General features: G+C 40.5%; 2 protein-coding genes across 2 annotated transcripts; one reads left to right on the plus strand and one right to left on the minus strand.

The window, feature by feature from the left end:
* Positions 1 to 320: 320 nt before the first annotated feature.
* ccng1 (cyclin G1) lies at positions 321 to 13,568 on the plus strand. The gene is made up of 6 exons (XM_061899719.1): positions 321 to 502; positions 4,883 to 5,146; positions 5,220 to 5,473; positions 5,614 to 5,692; positions 12,483 to 12,593; positions 12,671 to 13,568. The coding sequence occupies exons 2-6, from the start codon at positions 4,883 to 4,885 to the stop codon at positions 12,860 to 12,862; spliced, it is 900 nt and encodes a 299-aa protein (XP_061755703.1). The 5' UTR covers positions 321 to 502; the 3' UTR covers positions 12,863 to 13,568.
* nudcd2 (NudC domain containing 2) lies at positions 13,023 to 20,678 on the minus strand. The gene is made up of 4 exons (XM_061899720.1): positions 20,315 to 20,678; positions 14,195 to 14,243; positions 13,957 to 14,108; positions 13,023 to 13,871 (listed from the first exon to the last, which is right to left on the minus strand). Exons 1-4 carry the CDS (start codon positions 20,501 to 20,503, stop codon positions 13,788 to 13,790), a joined length of 474 nt encoding a protein of 157 aa, XP_061755704.1. The 5' UTR covers positions 20,504 to 20,678; the 3' UTR covers positions 13,023 to 13,787.
* Positions 20,679 to 21,561: the final 883 nt, after the last annotated feature.

The following is a 21,561-nucleotide window of genomic DNA, read 5'->3' on the forward strand; positions in this document are numbered from 1 at the left end:
ACAAATGCTCCAAAAGAATATCTTATATAAACTGAGATAGTCTACATTTGGACAAGCTGTAGAAAATTGATGTATGGATGGATAAACTATAACCGAATTTTGTGTTGGTTGTGAATTAAATGTGTAAATGTTGGTTCTAATTAACATACTGTTAAACCATGTCGCTTTTTCCTGTCCTACGATTGGCTTTCCGGTTAGTGAAAGGCGGGGTTTATTTGCGAATGACAGGAAAAAGAACCAATAAAAATACAGATTACACAATCTGGCTCCTTGGTGACCAATGAGAGCTGATCATGTTAGGGCATGGTCTTGCTTTAATACCCGTATTAAATCCTGCACTGTCCTTTTCCCCGTCGCCTTACTCCAAGGGTAGGGGGTGTGCAAAGGCGTCTGTCAATCTATGCTTCAAACATTATTTAGGAAAAGTTCATACATTTATTCTGGTTCACACATATTCAACCCATTTTTTTTGGGATTTCCGAGCAACGTAATTTGAGCCAAGGTAAGTGGACTCGACGAGCACTTGTGCTGCTAGCTAACTCTCCAAATGTTTGCTGGAGTTTGCCGCCATGACAACTGTCTTGCTGAAACTGTCATGGCGTGGAATGTTCATGTCTACAGTGGACTAATGTTATATGACACCGGTTAGTTCTTGTCCTAATCAGGCCTATGGCTCTCACTATTGCTTTGTATGGGCAGGGGATATGTCCGGGCATGTTAGCACGGCTTCACTCCGACCGACTGTACGCCCCCTACTGTTTTCAAACACACACACCTTTATTTCTTTTTAATTATCTTCGAATTTCCCGACATTACTTTGTGACACCAAGTACTTTGTTTTGTAAATAAACGTTATAATAGCCGTCCCTGTGACGTAACTTCGCTGTAGTCCCAGCCTGCCCCTCCCAGTCCGGTTGAGTCCAGTTTGACAGCTGCAGAGTCACAAGAAGAACTTTGCTGTGAAAAGTCTCGCTTGCAAGTTCAACTGAACGTAAACAAACTGCTTTACACGTGATGATTTATCAGATAGGGCAGGGGTCAGCAACCTTCTTCAAACCAAGAGCTACTTCTTGGCTACTGATTAATGCCAAGGGCTACCAGTTTGATACACACTTAAATACATTGCCAGAAATAGCCAATTTGCTCAATTTACCTTTTATTTATATATATAAATGGGCATTTCTGTCTGTAATTCTGTCGTACATTTTTTTTCCTTTTACGGAAGGTTTTTGGTAGAGAATAAATGATGAAAAAAACATGTAATTGAACGGTTTAAAGAGGAGAAAACAGGAAAAAAATTAAAAATATATTTTAAACATAGTTTATCTTCAATTTCGACTCTTTTTAAAATTCAAAATTCACACGAAAAAAAGAAGAGAAAAACTAGCTAATTAGAATCTTTTTGAAAAAAAGAATTTATGGAACATCATTAGTAATTTTTCCTGATTGAGATTAATTTTAGAATTTTGGTGACATGCTTTAAATAGGTTAAAATCCAATCTGCACTTTGTTAGAATATATAACAAATTGGACCAAGCGATATTTCTAACAAAGACAAATAATTATTTCTTCTGGATTTTCGAGAAGAAAATTTTTAAAAGAAATTCAAAAGACTTTGAAATAAGATTTGGATTTGATTTTAAAGATTTTGTAGATTTGCCAGAATGTTTTTGAATTTTAATCATAAGTTTGAAGAAATATTTCACAAATATTCTTCGTCGAAAAAACAGAAGCTAAAATGAAGAATTAAATTAAAATGTATTTATTATTCTTTACAATTAAAAAAAATATATACTTGAACATTGATTTAAATTGTCAGGAAAGAAGAGGAAGGAATTTAAAAGGTAAAAAGTTATGTGTTTAAAAATCCTAAAATTTTTAATGTTGTAATTTTTCTCTAAAATTGTCTTTCTCAAAGTTATAAGAAACAAAGTAAATAAAAAAAAAAGAATGAATTTATCCAAACAAGTGAAGACCAAGTCTTTAAAATATTTTCTTGGATTTTCAAATTCTATTTTGAGTTTTGTCTCTCTTAGAATTAAAAATGTTGAGCAAAGCGAGACCAGCTTGCTAGTAAATAAATACAGTTTAAAAAATGCAGGCAGCTCACTGGTAGGTGCTACTATTTGAGCTATTTTTAGAACAGGCCAGCAGGCGACTCATCTGGTGCCCGCGGGCACCGCGTTGGTGACCCCTTAAATAGGAAAATTATTTTCACACCTGTACAGCCCGCGGTCCAATACAATGTGTTACTAATTTTACGAGAGGTGTTAAATAACATTGTGGAAATTGTAGTTGGCAGAGGTAGACAACTGCTGAGCGGTGTTAATATTTGTGTTGCGTTGCGAGGGGCAACATATTAGAAACTAGGGCTGGGCGATATGGCCTTTTTTAAAATATTTCCATATTCTTAGGCAATATCGCGATACATCTCTCAATATTTTGCCTTAGCCTTGAATTAAAGGCCTACTGAAATGAGGTTTTCTTATTTAAACAGGGATAGCAGGTCCATTCTATGTGTCATACTTGATCATTTTGTGATATTGCCATATATTTGCTGAAAGGATTTAGTAGAGAACATCGACAATAAAGTTTGCAACTTTTGGTCGCTAATAAAAAAGCCTTGCCTGTACCGGAAGTAGCAGACGAGGTGCCCGTGACGTCACGGGTTGTGGAACTTCCCACATCCTCACATTGTTTACAATCATAGCCACCAGCAGCGAGAGCGATTGGGACCGAGAAAGCGACGATTTCCGCGTTAATTTGAGCGAGGACGAAAGATTTGTGGATGAGGAAAGCTAGAGTGAAGCATTAGAGAAAAAAAAAAGGCGACGGCAGTGGGAGCGATTCAGATGTTTTAGACACATATAGATGGATAGATAGTACTTTATTTCTTCCTTCAGGAGAGTTCCTTCAGGAAAATTTAAATTTTCAGCACAATCCCATTCAAGATAAGACAAACGCTGACAGGTCTGCCAGCTTCCAGCGCCCCTTACGAAAAAGATGAGATACAGGTAAACAAGTGGGGGGGAATGGGAGAAAAAAATAAAAGATTGAAATAAAATATAATTTTAAAAAAATCGGTCTATGCCTGGGCCTCTGGAGAGGGGTCCAGACTGAGGCCAAGGGAAAAAAACAACTCCTCATAGCCATAGTACTCATCCCCCTTACATGTAAGAGGGAAACATCAAAGATGACAAAGGACATTAAAGACATTAAACAGCGGATACAACCAGCCACTTCTACATACAGCTATGAATAAAAACTAAAATAAACATTACTCAGACAATGCTGGAAAATCCCTTATCTGCTTATTGTGTTACTAGTGTTTTAGTGAGATTAGAAAGTCATACCTGAAAGTCGGAGGGATGTGGTGACTGCCAGTGTCTGAGTGAAGCCATAGAGGAGCCAAGAAAGTTGCAGCTGCCTCTTTGACAGCTGCAAGAAGGACGACACAAGCTCCGCTCATGTTTACGGTAAGAGCCAACTTATTACCACAATTTTCTCACCGAAACCTGACGGTTGACATGTGATAGAGAAACATGTTCGCTTGACCGCTCTGTTCCATATTAAAGCTTCACTACAAACAAACAAATACCGGCTGTGTTTGTGTTGCTACAGCCGGCCGAAATACACCGCTTTCCACCAACCGCATTCTTCTTTGACGTCTCCATTATTAATTGAACAAATTGCAAAAGATTCAACAACACAGATGTCCAGAATACTGTGTAATTATGCGATTAAATCGGATGACTTTAGCTGTAAGTGGTGCTTGGATTAAATGTCCGCTACAACCAATAACGTCACAAGCACGCGTCAACATAAGCGTCATCATTCCGTGACGTTTTCAACAGGACACTTCGCGGGAAATTTAAAATTGTAATTTAGTAAACTAAAGCGGCCGTATTGGCATGTGTTGCAATGTTAATATTTCATCATTGATATATAAACAATCGGACTGCGTGGTCGCTAGTAGTGGCTTTCAGTAGGCCTTTAGAATAGTTTTATTGTCATTATTGCAGTGAACAGGTTCAAAGAACGAAATTGGAGCAGATCCCCTAAGGTGCATATACAATGTGGTAATATAAATAGTAAAAAAAGATAGAAGTGAGAGATGTATCTATATCCACACAGATGCGCATATGTATACATATGAATATATATATACACATATACATATAACATTATTGCACATTATAGTCTGAAAAAATAGAAAAAAGTAATGGTTATGAATGTCTGTTACTACTTTATATATAGACTTGCAGTGTGTATATAAAACCTTGTCGTTTTAGAGGGCTCTTAATGCTACAACAGTGACTCATTAGCTGCATCTTGCAAGTGTGTTTTATCATCTTTAAAAACCCTCTCTCCAAAAAGACGTGTTCTTGTGAACAATAGGCAATATTTCCGAAAAAGTGCAGTTCCCCTTATAAGTTGAAATACCACAGTACACTGATAATGTTTAAAGTTACTAAAATAAATTTATACTACCTACTCAATCATAGGATTTAGGGAAGGCTGAGAGTGCCATGCACGCCAATAAAGTTGTAAAAATGTGTAGTAGTTCATTTTGAAAATGATAAAGGGTGTACTAACCATTAACACGTGTCTGAAAGGTGAGTCTCCTAATATTAATGCTAAACCCAGCAGAGTTTGAAGTGTACATTCCATTGTTTGTATTATTGTGGTGTGGGTGGGCTTATTGTTGCTTTAGTATTGAGTAGCTAGAACAGGGTTTATATCCATGCTGTCTTTGTAAGTTACATATCTGGTTTAATTTCTCTTTTCCTCTTATCACAAAATGCCTAAAGAGATGCATTAAGGGTGAGGGAATGGTGTACTTTCATAGAAATATAAATAACTAGGATGTCCATCCACACAGATGATTGACACAGTGACAGGACCAGCAGCACTGCCTTTTGCAGTCCAATTGAAGGCCTTAACCGACCTGGAGGGCCGCTACCAGCCAAAGCTGAGCGGTTTGAGGATCATTGAGAGCGCACAGGACAACGGGATCAGGATGACGACCAGACTGCGAGAGCTGGAGGTGAAGGACCTGCTCACCCTAACCAGGTTCTTTGGTTTCAGCTCAGAGACTTTCTCTCTGGCCATCAGCCTGCTAGACCGCTTTCTCTCCGTCATGAAGGTTTGTACAGTAATGCCTAAAACTCGGTCTTGTTGACGGTTACAGGATTGCCCACGATTCCTGTTTTCCACAGATTCAGCCAAAGCACCTGTCCTGTGTGGGTCTCTGCTGCTTCTACATCGCTGTTCAATCTTCAGAAGACAAGAAAAGCGTCCCCCTCGCAGCCGACTTGATCCGCATCAGTCAGAACCGCTTCACCGTGTCTGACATGATGCGGATGGAGAAGATCATTATGGAGAAAGTCAACTGGAAGGTGAAGGCGCCCACTTCTCTGCGCTTCCTGCGCCTCTTCCACAGTTATGTCCAAGAGCAGATTGGCACAGAGAGGTGAGGACAAGTTTGTCTGCATTCAACTAGACACCGGACACACTCCATTTTTGAATGCATGTCATTACTCGGCAGATTCATTATTGTTATAAATAAGATCAAAGCTGTAGTTATTGACAATACGTCTTGTTTGAACACAGTGACGACATCCTGAGCCTTGATCGACTGGAGGCTCAACTGAAAGCTTGTCACTGCTCTTTTGTCTTTTCCAAATTGAAGGTAGGTGTCCTGCTAAAGCTCACTGAAGGTGCTTTCACATCTGCAGCTTGTTCTCTCGGGTCAGACTCAGTTAACGGGCTTGTCAACTAGTTCCATCAATTTCTCATTACCATGTCAAAAAAACTGAAAAAATAGGGATGTTTCTATCATTTGTTTTGCTGCAGTTTCTGACACCAATCCTCCATGAGTGAAATCAGCATGTATTAACTGTACATCTTTGTATTTATTTATGGTTAGTGCTAATGACATTTTAACAATACCAACACAATATGTAAAATAGTTTCTTCATGTCTTTTTTTTTTTTATACATATATTAATTTGAGCGATACACTAACTCAATGTTTTTCAACCACTGTGTGCCGTTAGATACTGTCTGGTGTGCCGTGGGAAATGATGCAACTTTACCTAATTGGTTCCAAAAAATATTTTTTTTGCAAATGAATAATTATAGTCTGCAAATACTGTGCCGTTCCTTAGTGTCCGTGCTGTGTAAAACTTGGCTGTAGAACTGTGATCCCAATATGCAGACCACAGCCTGCATGTAAAAAAAGATGTAACGCTTAAGCCAAAAATTAACAAAAGGAAAAGGCAATAAATCAATCAATCAATGTTTATTTATATAGCCCTAAATCACAAATGTCTCAAAGGACTGTACAAACCACTACGACATCCTGGGAAGAACCCACATAAGGGCAAGGAAAACTCACACCCAGTGGGACGCCAGTGACAATGATGACTATGAGAACCTTGGAGAGGACCTCATATGTGGGCAACCCCAACCCCGTAGAGGACCGAAAGCAATGGATGTCGAGCGGGTCTAACATGATACTGTGAAAGTTCAATCCATAGTGGCTCCAACACAGCCGCGAGAGTGCAGATCAAAGACAGCAGCGAGAGTCCCGTCCACAGTAAACCATCCCAAGCGGAGTCGGATCAGCAGCGTAGGGATGTCCCCAACCGATACACAGGGGAGCAGTCCATCCTGGGTCCCGACACTGAACAGCCAGTACTTCATCCATGGCCATCGGACCGGACCCTCTCCACAAGGGAGGGGGGACAGAGGAGAGAAAGAAAAGAAGCGGCAGATCAACTGGTCTAAAAAGCATAGGGATGGGTATGTAAAACTGAACTGGTTACAAAGTAAACAGAAACAGAATGCTGGACGACAGCAAAAACTAGCAGCGTGTGGAGCAGAGATGGACGGCGTCCACAAAGTCCATCCGTGCATGACATGGCAATCAACAATGTCCCCACAAAGAAGAATAGCAACAACTTCAATAACCTTGCTTTCCAACGCAAAGCAGGTGCGGGGAATATCGCTCAAAGGAAGACATAAAACTGCTACAGGAAAACACCAACATAACCGCATAAGACAATAACTAAAGCACTACACACAGGAAAACACCAACAAACTCAAAATAAGGCACGAGGAGGACCTGGTGGAGTTTAATTTTTTTTTTAACGTTTTCTGCTGGTGGTGTGCCTCCGGATTTTTAAAAAAGGTTGAAAAACACTGCACTAACTAAAAAAACACCACAAACTACTCTATTACTTATTCATATTGTTTGGCTTTTGCCCTCAGTCTTCCTGGGTCCAAATATTTTCCCTGAGTTTGTAAACGTGAACAAAAACAACAACCGCATTTATGAGGGGAAACAATGGAATTACTCTTGTATTGATTATATACTGATAGGACTCTGGTATCGACACCCAAGTTAAAGATCAATCCACCCTATGTGTCTTGTACTGACTGACAATGCTGACACATCAACCACTGTTATATCCTCTCTCTAACTTATTAATCTACTTGTTAATATCTGTCTACTTTCTGCTGCAACTCTGTTCCATAAACACTTTTAAATCTAAGCAATTATTTCTTGGTGGTGTTTCAAGCTAACTTAGTTATTAGCATGCATGTTTAGCCTTATCCTTCAGTCATGATAAAAATGACACTTGATATTGATACTAGAAAAATTTAATTTTCTGTTAATGAGTGAAGTGAATTATATTTATATAGCGCTTTTCTCTAGTGCATGGGGTCGGGAACCGTTTTGGCTGAGAGAGCCATGAAAGCCAAATATTTTAAAAAGTATTTCCGTGAGAGCCATATCATATTTTTAAACACTGAATACAACTAAATGCGTGCATTTTTAAGTAAGCCTAACATCTTTCAAGCATAATAAGTCTCTTATTTTTTTAATAACATTGTTATTCTGAAGCTAACCAATAATAAATTAAATACTTCCTAGCAAATAATGCGACTTCTTGAACAGGTGCGGTAGAAAACGGACGGATGTATTAAAATGCAAGACAATGTATTATATTTTGAACGTTATTTTCAACACTGATTACCGGCGGAAATATTCATTACTTATCGTGTTAAGCAATGTCAGCTAAGATTTATCTGAGAGCCAGATGCAGTCGTCAAAAGAGCCGCAGGTTCCCTACCCCTGCTCTAGTGACTCAAAGTGCTTTACATAGTGAATGAAACCCAATATCTAAGTTACATTTAAAGCAGTGTGGGTGGCACTGGGAGCAGGTGGGTAAAGTGTCTTGCCCAAGGACACAACGGCAGTGACTAGGATGGTGGAAACGGGAATCGAACCTGCAACCCTCAAGTTGCTGACACGGCCGCTCTACCAACCGAGCTATGCCGCCCTAGTAGTAATGGAGATAATAATTATTAAATTAGGGAGAGCGGCTCCACACTATGTATAGAAACAAATAATTAGCTGTTGGCCATTTGCTGGGGGACCAAAAGTAAATAGTATCCATGTGATTGGCATTAAAAGACATAAATAATATACTAATATACAACGAAAACTTTAACTTTAGTCCTAACTTAAATAATAAATATAAATCGTTTGAGGTGCTTTCTATGAAGTCTGCCACACCTCTGCCTCTGTGCCTGGCCGTTATCTACCGCCCCCCAGGGCCCTATTCGGACTTTATTAGTGAATTCTCAGAGTTTGTTGCTGATCTAGTGACGCACGCCGATAATATAATTATAATGGGGGACTTTAATATCCATATGAATACCCCATTGGACCCACCGTGCGTGGCGCTCCAGACTATAATTGATAGCTGTGGTCTTACACAAATAATAAATGAACCGACGCATCGCAGCGGTAATACGATAGACCTAGTGCTTGTCAGAGGTATCACCGTCTCAAAAGTTATGATACTCCCGTATACTAAAGTAATGTCCGATCATTACCTTATAAAATTCGAAGTTCAGACTCATGTTCGGCAAGCTAATAATAATAATAACTGCTATAGCAGCCGCAACATTAATGCTGCCACAACGACGACTCTTGCGGACCTACTGCCCTCGGTAATGGCACCGTTCCCAAAGTATGTGGGCTCTATTGATAACCTCACTAACAACTTTAACAACGCCCTGCGCGAAACCATTGATAGTATAGCACCGCTGAAGTTAAAAAAGGCTCCAAAAAGGCGTACGCCATGGTTTACTGAAGAAACTAGAGCTCAGAAATTATTATGTAGAAAGCTGGAACGCAAATGGCGCACGACTAAACTTGAGGTGCACCATCAAGCATGGAGTGATAGTTTAATAACTTATAAACGCATGCTTACCTTAGCTAAAACTAATTATTACTCAAATCTCATCCGCATTAATAAAAACGATCCAAAATTTTTGTTTAGTACAGTAGCATCGCTAACCCAACAAGGGACTCCTTCCAGTAGCTCCACCCATTCGGCAGATGACTTTATGAAGTTCTTTAATAAGAAAATTGAACTTATTAGAAAGGAGATTAAAGACAATGCGTCCCAGCTACAACGGGGTTATAGTAACACAGATACGATTGTATATACGGCGGATACTGCAAATATCCAAAATAGTTTCTCTCGTTTTGATGAAATAACATTAGAAGGATTGTTACAACGTGTAAATGGAATAAAACAAACAACATGTTTACTTGACCCACTTCCTGGGAAACTTATCAAGGAGCTTTTTGTATTATTAGGTCCATCAGTGCTAAATATTATAAACTTATCACTTTCCTCGGGCACTGTTCCCGTTGCATTCAAAAAAGCGGTTATTCATCCTCTCCTTAAAAGACCTAACCTCGATCCAGACCTCATGGTAAACTACCGACCGGTGTCTCACCTTCCCTTTATTTCGAAAATCCTCGAAAAAATTGTTGCAGAGCAGCTAAATGAGCACTTAGCGTTTAACAATCTATGTGAAACCTTTCAATCCGGTTTCAGGGCAAATCACTCGACTGAGACAGCCCTCGCAAAACTGACTAATGATCTATTGCTAACGATGGACTCTGATGCGTCATCTATGTTGCTGCTCCTCGATCTTAGCGCTGCTTTCGATACCGTCGATCATAATATTTTATTAGAGCGTATCAAAATACGAATTGGTATTTCAGACTCAGCCCTGTCATGGTTTAACTCTTATCTTACTGATAGGATGCAGTGCGTCTCCTATAACAGTGTGACCTCGGACTATGTTAAGGTAACGTGTGGAGTTCCCCAGGGTTCGGTCCTTGGCCCTGTACTCTTCAGCATCTACATGCTGCCGCTAGGTGACGTCATACGCAAATACGGTATTAGCTTTCACTGTTATGCTGATGACACCCAACTCTACATGCCCCTAAAGCTGACCAACACGCCGGACTGTAGTCAGTTGGAAGCGTGTCTTAATGAAATTAAACAATGGATGTCCGCTAACTTTTTGCAACTTAATGCCAAAAAAACGGAAATGCTGATTATCGGTCCTGCTAGACACCGACCTCTATTTAATAATACAACTTTAACATTTGACAACCAAATAATAAAACAAGGTGACTCTGTAAAAAATCTGGGTATTATCTTCGACCCAACTCTCTCCTTTGAGGCACACATTAAAAGCGTTACTAAAACGGCCTTCTTTCATCTCCGTAATATCGCTAAAATTCGCTCCATTTTGTCCACTAAAGACGCCGAGATCATTATCCATGCGTTTGTTACGTCTCGTCTCGATTACTGTAACGTATTATTTTCGGGTCTCCCAATGTCTAGCATTAAAAGATTACAGTTGGTACAAAATGCGGCTGCTAGACTTTTGACAAGAACAAGAAAGTTTGATCATATTACGCCTGTACTGTATATACCTTTATATACATATATACCTACATATATACCTATACTGTATATACCTTTATATACATATATACATACATATATACCTATACTGGCTCACCTGCACTGGCTTCCTGTGCACTTAAGATGTGACTTTAAGGTTTTACTACTTACGTATAAAATACTACACGGTCTAGCTCCAGCCTATCTTGCCGATTGTATTGTACCGTATGTCCCGGCAAGAAATCTGCGTTCAAAAGACTCCGGCTTATTAGTGATTCCTAGAGCTCAAAAAAAGTCTGCGGGCTATAGAGCGTTTTCCGTTCGGGCTCCAGTACTCTGGAATGCCCTCCCGGTAACAGTTCGAGATGCTACCTCAGTAGAAGCATTTAAGTCTCATCTTAAAACTCATCTGTATACTCTAGCCTTTAAATAGACCTCCTTTTTAGACCAGTTGATCTGCCGCTTCTTTTCTTTCTCCTATGTCCCCCCCTCCCTTGTGGAGGGGGTCCGGTCCGATGACCATGGATGAAGTACTGACTGTCCAGAGTCGAGACCCAGGATGGACCGCTCGTCGGGACCCAGGATGGACCGCTCGCCTGTATCGGTTGGGGACATCTCTACGCTGCTGATCCGCTTGAGATGGTTTCCTGTGGACGGGACTCTCACTGCTGTCTTGGAGCCACTATGGATTGAACTTTCACAGTATCATGTTAGACCCGCTCGACATCCATTGCTTTCGGTCCCCTAGAGGGGGGGGGTTGCCCACATCTGAGGTCCTCTCCAAGGTTTCTCATAGTCAGCATTGTCGCTGGCGTCCCACTGGATGTGAATTCTCCCTGCCCACTGGGTGTGAGTTTTCCTTGCCCTTTTGTGGGTTCTTTCGAGGATGTTGTAGTCGTAATGATTTGTGCAGTCCTTTGAGACATTTGTGATTTGGGGCTATATAAATAAACATTGATTGATTGATTGATTGAAATGGGCAATGGCCAATATACTTTTACATGAAAATTGTCCGATACCCATCGGCACAAAAGACTAATACACTGAAACCACGCTAATAAACAACATGAAGTAACATGGACAATCAATCTACAGTAGGGGGTCATCATTAGAAAACAATACTTTTGGGCTTCACGGTGGCAGAGGGGTTAGTGCGTCTGTCTCACAATACGAAGGTCCTGCGGTCCTGGGTTCAAATCCAGGCTCGGGATCTTTCTGTGTGGCGTTTGCATGTCCTCCCCGTGACTGCGTGGGTTCCCTCCGGGTACTCCGGCTTCCTCCCACCTCCAAAGACATGCACCTGGGGATAGGCCCCTCCCACCTCCAAAGACATGCACCTGGGGATAGGTTGATTGGCAACACTAAATTGGCCCTAGTGTGTGAATGTTGTCTGTGTTGGCCCTGTGATGAGGTGGCGACTTGTCCAGGGTGTACCCCGCCTTCTGCCCGATTGTAGCTGAGATAGGTGCCAGCGCCCCTCGCAACCCCAAAAAGGAATAAGCGGTAGAAAATGGATGGATGGACTTTTGGATTAAAGTAGAAACAAACCATACTGCAATGTGGCAACATGTTAACCACTTGCATACTAAACCGAGGCTTCACTACACTGTTTTATTTTGAAGGCTAAAGTGCCTGGGAAGATCCTGAGCTTTTATTGCACTGTTAGTGAGAACCTTGTCTCATCTGTTTGCAGCCCTCTCTGCTTGCTATGGCGCTCTTGAGTTTTGGAGTTGAGGACCAACATGACCCGCAGCACAGCGAGAACATTTCTGAGGCCCTGAACAACCTGCAGAAGCTACTGACTGTAAGTAACATGTTAGCTCAACTCTGCCTTGCAGTAAAAAGGGTTTAACTCTGAACATACGCGGGAATTGTTCATAGATCAAAGATGGAGATCTTGTTTGTGTGCGGGAGTTGGTGGGAAAATGCCTGACTGAATACGCCGCCGCCAAGTGCTCCAGGCTGAACAGCCAGAGACTTCGCTGGACAATTTCGGGACGAACCGCTCGCCAGCTGAAGCCCAGCTTCTACAAGATCACTCATCTTCCCACCATACCCGAGTCCGCCTGCTAAACTTCTGGCCATCACCTGACGCCCCAAATTATTCTTTGATTGGATGTAAATTACCAGGTGATCCGGCTCACACAACATATCTGTTTTTACTTAAAGATCTTCATCAGTGAGTTGGTTTTCTTTAAGTTAAAACCGTTTCCCTTTATTACTAAAAAGTATGAGTCACTTTTCCTTTTGCGGGTGTGCGAGTGCACGAGTATGAGTTTGTTCAAATCTGTACCATGGTGTATTTCCTGGAACGGGTTGTTGGTTTTAAGCTAATAAGTATTGAACCACCTAGGTCCTCAATCCACCATGTGGAAGAGGAGGGAGAAGGATTTTGAGAAATACAAATATGGAACCAAGAACTCGGGCCCAAAATCCTTAACTTCTACCCTAGGTTGCTACACTGTCTTGAATGCACACTCCTCCTTCCTACCCAAGGTGATTTTTTTTGTCCCCCCTTCAAACAGCAAGTTGAAGCTTTTGGTGAACCCACCGCATACGTTTAACGTGTGCAGTCTTCAGCTGTTAAAGATGAGTTGTTGTCACCATTTGATGCATACGATGGCACAGAGTGAAGAGCCACACGTTTTGGAATTTGCATTGCATTTCCTTAGCCAGTTTCTTTATGTTGTATGCCAAGTGTCACTTTGACTTCAAAATGACTGAAGACACCATCTAAAGATGTTCTTGTACCTTTCAATAAAACTTTATTGAAAAGCTATTTTGGAGTGCTTGTCAATTCAGGTGCAACACCATTAAATCCACATTGATCTGCTTCTGAGCGCTGGGACAAAACTCAAAAGTAATATCCATTGGCAGTGAACCCTGGCTTCCCAGATTATTAGATCCAATTGATCTACAGCTCCAGTGCGCCATTGATCCAAGCAACAGTGTTCATTAGGCTGACCTGACAACCTTAGTACTGGTTTACTGTGGCAGGTCACTTGTGTAAACTGGAAAAGTCTGGACCACCACCAGCAAAGTTTCCAGAAATCTCTGCCCCGCTGAAGTCAAATCCAGGATTCTGGAGAGGACATATTCAATTCATTCATAGCTATAATTGGAAGTGGAAGCCATTTGATTAACAATTAAGCATGAAAAGCACTTGCCTCTTTCTGGAACCTTTCCAGTGTGAGCTTTCTCTGCATCTGGTCCTGGACCCAAGCATTGGCTGAGTACTCTCCCTCTAACAAGGAAGACCAACAGTTCCCAGCCTCTCTGTTGGTCTTCATTAGGACAATTCGGATCAGACACTTATCCTCTATAAAGAAAGCAAGTGAAAGAAAATGAGTGATGTGGCAGAATCAACCGTAGAATTATGTGGGTGACTGTTAGCACTTGTCCTACCCAGTGTCCACGTGGCCTCATCTGAAACACTTGTGCCAAACAACCGCCCCTGTCAAAAGATTGACATAATGGGAAAGTGTGCCCACGGTGAAATGAAGTATTTTTAACATGTCTGCATAAATGTTTAAAATTCCTCATGAAACCTAACAATGCAATTGTATCCTCTAAAAGCAGGGGTCAGCAACCTTTTTGAAAGCAAGAGCTACTTCTTGGGAAGGGCTACCAGTTTAATACACACTTCAATAAATTGCCAGAAATAGCCATTTTGCCTAATTTACCTTTAATAAATCTATATATATAAAATTTATATATATTTCTGTCATTCCGTCGTACATTTTTTTTCCTTTTACGGAAGTTTTTTTGTAGAGGATAAATGATGAAAAAAACACTTCAGTGAATGGTTTAAAAGAGGAGAAAACACACAAAAAAATGAAAATTAAATTTTGAAACATAGTTTATCTGTAATTTTAACTCTTTAAAATTCAAAACTCAACCGAAAAATATGAAGAGAAAAACTAGCTAATACGAATATTTTTGAAAAAATTAAAAAAATAATTTACGGAACATCATTAGTAATTTTTCCTGATTAAAATTAATTTTAAATTTAATCATAAGTTTGAAGAAATATTTCACAAATATTCGTCGAAAAAACAGAAGCTAAGATGAAGAAAAATTAAAATTTATTTATTCTTTACAAAAAAAAAACTAATGTACTTGAACATTGATTTAAATTGTCAGGAAAGAAGAGGAAGAATTTTAAAAAGTAAAAAGGTATATGTGTTTAAAAATCCTGAAATCATTTTTAAGGTTGTATTTTTTCTCTAAAATTGTATTTCTGAAAGTTAGAAGCAAAGTTAAAACAAATAAATGAATTTATTTAAACAAGTGAAGACCAAGTCTTTGAAATATTTTCTTGGATTTTCAAATTCTATTTGAGTTTTGTCTCTCTTAGAATTAAAAATGTCCAGCAAAGCGAGACCAGCTTGCTAGTAAATAAATACAATTTAAAAAATAGAGGCAGCTCACTGGTAAGTGCTGCTATTTGAGCTATTTTTAGAACAGGCCAGCGGGCGACTCATCTGGTCTTTACGGGCGACCTGGTGCCCGCAGGTTGGTGACCCCTGCACTTTACAGCCTTGAGATATTACTTCCTCCCATGCTTTGACAGGGTCGTCCTTTGCCACACCAAACTTCAAACATTGTTTCACCAAATCACAGATTAAAAAAAAAAATTTAAATCTACAATTTTGTGGTTGCAAATTAAACATTTTCAAGCATAAACATGGCTAAATAAACTAAAACTCAGCCTCACAACAGCATTATATCTTGTATTAAAAGCCTGAAAAGGTGACTAAATGGTGTTCTTTTGTGTGTAAAGGGCTCTTATTCATTTTAAAATATATTTAGAAGCTTTTTAACAGATTGCTGTAAAAAATATTTGATTTATAATAGATTATTCCCCGATAAACGAGTGACAACTGTTGTTTGTTTTGGACGTGCTTGACAAGTTCCATTAAAGAACATCACGTGGTCATATTTGCACAATTTAACATGTCTGGAAAAAAAAGAGTAGAAAGAAGCAGAACGTAATTATTCCTACCATTTTGTCCATATTTTCCCTTTATTGATTGATTGATTGAAACTAGTATTAGTAGATTGCACAGTACAGTACATATTATTAGTAGATTGCACAGTACAGTACATATTATTAGTAGATTGCACAGTACAGTACATATTATTAGTAGATTGCACAGTACAGTACATATTCCGTACAATTGACCACTAAATGGTAACACCCCAATAAGTTTTTCAACTTGTTTAAGTCGGGGTCCAGGTTAGTCATCCATCACCTACCGCTTATTCCCTTCAGGGTCGCTGGCGCCTATCTCAGCTACAATAGGGCGGAAGTCGGGGTACACCTTGGACAAGTCGCCACCTCATCGCAGGGCCAACACAGATAGACAACATTCACACACTAGGGACCATTTAGTGTTGCCAATCAACCTATCTCCAGGTGTATGTCTTTGGAGGTGGGAGGGGCCTATCCCCAGGTGCATGTCTTTGGAAGTGGGAGGAAGCCGGAGTACCCGGAGGGAACCCACGCAGTCACGGGGAGAACATGCAAACTCCACACAGAAAGATCCCGAGCTTGGGATTGAACTCAGGACCTTCGTATTGTGAGGCGGACGCACTAACCCCTCTTCCACCGTGCTGCCCCCACGTTAATCAATTCATGGTAACTATTTCCCACAATTTGTTACTTACATTTTTGTCATTTAAAGTTTGTTGTTTTTGTCCTGTGTTTATGAGTGTTGTTATTTCTTTAAGAGAAAGGAGTGTGTCGCCCTCCGGGTACTCCGGCCTCCTCCCACCTCCAAAGACATGCACCTGGGGATAGGCCCCTCCCACTTCCAAAGACATGCACCTGGGGATAGGTTGATTGGCAACACTAAATGGTCCCTAGTGTGTGAATGTGAGTGTGAATGTTGTCTGTCTATCTGTGTTGGCCCTGCGATGACGTAGCGACTTGTCCAGGGTGTACCCCGCCTTCCGCCCAATTGTAGCTGATAGGCTCCAGCGCCCCTAAAGGGGAATAAGCGGTAGATAATGGATGGATGGAGTGTGTTGCAATGAATTAATAGCTTGTGAAGTGATAGAATAGAATAGAAAGTACTTTATTGATCCCTGGGGGAAATTCAGCACCACAGTTCACTCACAGTAGACAGTAATAATAATAAATAATATAATGTATAATATACATAAAATATGAATAATATAAATATATTCTACACTTAAGTGCAGTCAAGAAGGAACATATGCATTATACAGTCTGATGGCTGTCGGTATGAAGTAAATATAAAAAAGAAAAGGTTATTGAAAAAACATTATCAATCAAATATGACAAAAAAATGACAGTACATACATTAGACCAGTGGTTCTCAACCTTTTTTCAGTCATGTACCCCCTGTGAACATTTTTTTAATTCAAGTACCCCCTAATGAGAGCAAAGCATTTTTGGTTGAAAAAAAGAGATAAAGAAGTAAAATACAGCACTATGTCATCAGTTTCTGATTTATTAAATTGTATAACAGTGCAAAATATTGCTCATTTGTAGTGGTCTTTCTTCAACTATTTAGAAAAAAGATATAAAACTTGTTTAAAGATGAACAAGTAATTCAATTCTAAATGCAGATTTCTCCACATAGAAGTAATCATCAACTTAAAGTGCCCTCTTTGGGGATTGTAATAGAGATCCATCTGGATTCATCAACTTACTTATAAACATTTCTTCACAAAAAACTACATCTTTAACATCAATATTTATGGAACATGTCCACAAAAATCTAGCTGTCAACACTGAATATTGCATTGTTGTATTTCTTTTCACAGTTTATGAACTTACATTCATATTTTGTTGAAGTATTATTCAATAAATGTATTTATAAAGGATTTTTTAATTGTTGCTATTTTTCAATAAATAGATTTATAATTAATTTTTGATTTGTTGCTATTTTTTAAATATTTTTAAAAAAATCTCACGTACCCCTTGGCATACCTTCAAGTACCCCCGTTTGAGAACCACTGCATTAGACAATGTTAAGGGAAAACTAAGATATTGGAATAAACATACAAATGTAATAAGAGTTCTGCTTCCGGTCCTACAGGTGGCAGTAATGTTCACTACAAAATGGCCGCACTACTCCTACCAACGCACATGAATGGATGAAGAAGAAGTGGTAGGTCTTCACATAAATACAGTACTGTACAATAATATATTTATTTCTCACAGTTCAACACAAACTATCAACCTTTTATTCCTCGACTAGTTCGTCTGCAAAGTTTTGAGAATGTCGCTTAAAGGCCTACTGAAAGCCACGACTAGCGACCACACAGTCTGATAGTTTATATATCAATGATGAAATATTAACATTGCAACACATGACAATACGCCCGCTTTAGTTTACTAAATTACAATTTTAAATTTCCCGCGAAGTGTCCTGTTGAAAATGTCACGGAACGATGACGCTTATGTTGACGCGTGCTTGTGACGTTATTGGTTGTAGCGGACATTTAATCCAAGCACCACTTACGGCTAAAGTCATCCGATTTAATCGCATAATTACACAGTATTCTGGACATCTGTGTTGTTGAATCTTTTGCAATTTGGTCAATTAATAATGGAGACGTCAAAGAAGAATGCTGTTGGTGGAAAACGGTGTATTTCGGCCGGCTGTAGCAAGACAAACACAGCCGGTGTTTGTTTGTAGTGAAGCTTTAATATGGAACAGAGCGGTCAAGCCAACATAAATAAATAAATAAATGGGTTGTACTTGTATAGCACTTTTCTACCTTCAAGGTACTCAAAGCGCTTTGACACTACTTCCACATTTACACACACATTCACACACACTGATGGAGGGAGCTGCCATGCAAGGCGCTAACCAGCACCCATCAGGAGCAAGGGTGAAGTGTCTTGCTCAGGACACAACGGACGTGACGATGTTGGTACTATGTGGGGATTGAACCAGGGACCCTCAGGTTGCGCACGGCCACTCTTCCACTGCACCACGCCGTCTACCACATGTCAACCGGCAGGTTCCGGATAGAAAATTGCGGTAATAAGTTGGCTCTTACCGTAAACTTGTGTCATTCTTCCTGCAGCTGTGACTTTCTTAGCTCACTCAGAGACACTGGCGGTCATACTTGCCAACCTTGAGACTTCTGATTTCGGGAGGTGGGGTGTGTGGTCGGGGGCGTGGCTAAGAGGGGAGGAGTTTATTTACATCTACAATTCACCGAGTATTTCATTTTTATATATCAGTATTTGAATTTTTATATATATTATATTATTTTGTTTATTGTGAGCGAACTGTGGTGCTGAATTTCCCCCAGGGATCAATAAAGTACATTCTATTCTATTTACAGTAAATGGTAAATGGGTTGTACTTGTATAGCCCTTTTCTACCTTCAAGGTACTCAAAGCGCTTTGACACTACTTTCACATTTACCCATTCACACACTGATGGAGGGAGCTGCCATGCAAGGCGCCAACCAGCACCCATCAGGAGCAAGGGTGAAGTGTCTTGCTCAGGACACAACGGACGTGACGAGGTTGGTTCTAGGTGGGGATTGAACCAGGGACCCTAGAGTTGCACACGGCCACTCTTCCACTGTGCCACGCCGTTCTTTACGCCGTACAGTAGATGGCAGTACTGTCCTGTTTAAGAGGGTCACAACATTGCTGAGTCAGGTCCGCATGGAGCTGGAGGAGGCGTGGCCTCCAGCTCCGCCTGAATTTCGGGAGGAAATTTGTCTTTGGAGGTTTTCGGGAGAGGGGCTAAATTTCAGGAGTCTCGCGGAAAATCCGTGAGGGTTGGCAAGTATGCTGGGGGTCACCACACACCTCCGACTTTAATGTATGACTTTATAATCTCACTAAAACACTAGTAACACAATAATCAGATAAGGGATTTTCCAGAATTATCCTAGTAAATGTGTCTAATAACATCTGAATCGCTCCCAGTGCCCTCGTCTTTTTTTTAATTTTCTTCTAGTCCTTCACTCCCACGATCCTCATCCATGAATCTTTCATCCATCCATCCATCCATCATCTTCCACTTATCTGAGGTCGGGTCGCGGGGGCAGCAGCCTAAGCAGGGAAGCCCAGACTTCCCTATCTCCAGCCACTTCGTCTAGCTCTTGCCGGGGGATCCCGAGGCGTTCCCAGGCCAGCCGGGAGACATAGTCTTCCCAACGTGTCCTGGGTCTTCCCCGTGGCCTCCTACCAGCTGGACGTGCCCTAAACATCAAATCTTTCATCCTAACTCCAATTAATGGGGAAATTGTCGCTTTTTTAGTCCGGATCGCTCTCACTGCTGGTGGCCATGATTGTAAACAATGTGCATGTGAGGAGCTCCACAACCCGTGACGTCACGCGCACATCGGCTTTTACTTCCGGTACAGGCAAGGCTTTTTTTATAAACGACCAAAAGTTGCCAACTTTATTCAGCAAACATATGACAATATCGGGAAACGATGAAGTATGACACATAAAATGGAGCTGCTATCCCCGTTTAAAGAAGAACATCTCCTTTAACATGACCACAATGACAAGTTTACCTTTATAAGCTCTTTCCCTTTGACGTGTAGCTCGATGTCTCTGGCTCCCAAACGACACTTGACTTCTTTAGCAGATGTGCCGGGAGGAACGTTGACTTCGATGAAGATCTCCTCCATAGTTTGGCTCCAGGAGCCCCAGCTTGTCATGCATGGGACAACCCCGCTCCTCTCGTCGAAGTGCGCCGACATTTGGCGGATTCAACGACTTGGACGTGAAGGTGATTTATTAATAGCTATTAGCCTGACAATTATTGGACGAAAGTCCCGCACATCTTGAATGTTTTGTTGATTTAGTTGTCTTGCCACTGTTTCTGGACGAAATGTTGCTCGCAGGGCGGTGACGTCATATCCGGTAGAGCTGTAACGTTCGTGACCGAGTTGAGTTTTTTGAACGACTCTTTCAAGTGCCCGATGAGAACCGATTTGCAGTTGTAATTTGTTCGTTTAAGCCGTTCTACATGAACTTTGCTCACACTGCTCTCTCAGAACCGGAAGAAGAATTACTATTCGCATTTTTTGGCTTTATGTATTTAAGGAGTAATGACACAACTGAGTTCGAGTCGTCCACAGACGACTCCTATTCACGTGAAATGCGCACGCACTCACGCAGGACGTCATCTCTGGGAAAGAGTTTTACTAAAAACCTGAACCTTTTAGCCTTTTATAACTAATACGGCCTTTTAGCCGCTGTATTTGGATTTATGAATTGATATTAGCAACTGTAAAATAAAACAAAATGAACAAAAGCTGAAGGAAACGTAGAATAGAGATGTCAATGTAAAGCGTACATAGTGACGTCATCGTCAAAGAACCGGGAAATGGCACCATCTTGTGGAATATTTATGAAAACAAGCCAAATTTGATTACTACCAATATTTTACAATAACTGCGAGATGGTGGCGACTTGTCCAGGGTGTACACCGCCCTCCGCCCGATTGTAGCTGAGATAGGCACCAGCACCCCCCGTGACCCCAAAGGGAATAAGCGGTAGGAAATGGATGGATGGGTTATCTCAGGGAAGGAGTTTTACTAAAAACCTAAACCTTTTAGCCTTTTATAACTAACACGGCCTTTTAGCCGCTGTACTTAGATTTATGAATAGATAGTAGCAACTGTAAAATAAAACAAAATGAACAAAAGCCAAAGGAAATGTAGAATAGAGATGACAATGTAAAGCGGATTGAGTGACGTCATCGTCGAAGAACCGTGAAATGGCACCATCTTGTGGAATATTTATGAAAACACAA

Source organism: Nerophis ophidion, linkage group LG05 (assembly GCF_033978795.1).
Source record: "Nerophis ophidion isolate RoL-2023_Sa linkage group LG05, RoL_Noph_v1.0, whole genome shotgun sequence".
NCBI lineage: Eukaryota > Metazoa > Chordata > Actinopteri > Syngnathiformes > Syngnathidae > Nerophis > Nerophis ophidion.

Coding starts and splice junctions, on each gene's coding strand:
- ccng1 (XM_061899719.1), top strand. CDS start 4,883: ATGATTGACACAGTGACAGGACCAGCAGCACTGCCTTTTGCAGTCCAA. Junction 5,147..5,219: donor GCTTTCTCTCCGTCATGAAG/GTTTGTACAGTA, acceptor TGTTTTCCACAG/ATTCAGCCAAAGCACCTGTC. Junction 12,594..12,670: donor ACCTGCAGAAGCTACTGACT/GTAAGTAACATG, acceptor AATTGTTCATAG/ATCAAAGATGGAGATCTTGT.
- nudcd2 (XM_061899720.1), bottom strand. CDS start 20,503: ATGTCGGCGCACTTCGACGAGAGGAGCGGGGTTGTCCCATGCATGACA. Junction 14,109..14,194: donor TGAGGCCACGTGGACACTGG/GTAGGACAAGTG, acceptor CTTTCTTTATAG/AGGATAAGTGTCTGATCCGA. Junction 13,872..13,956: donor TGGAAAGGTTCCAGAAAGAG/GCAAGTGCTTTT, acceptor TGTCCTCTCCAG/AATCCTGGATTTGACTTCAG.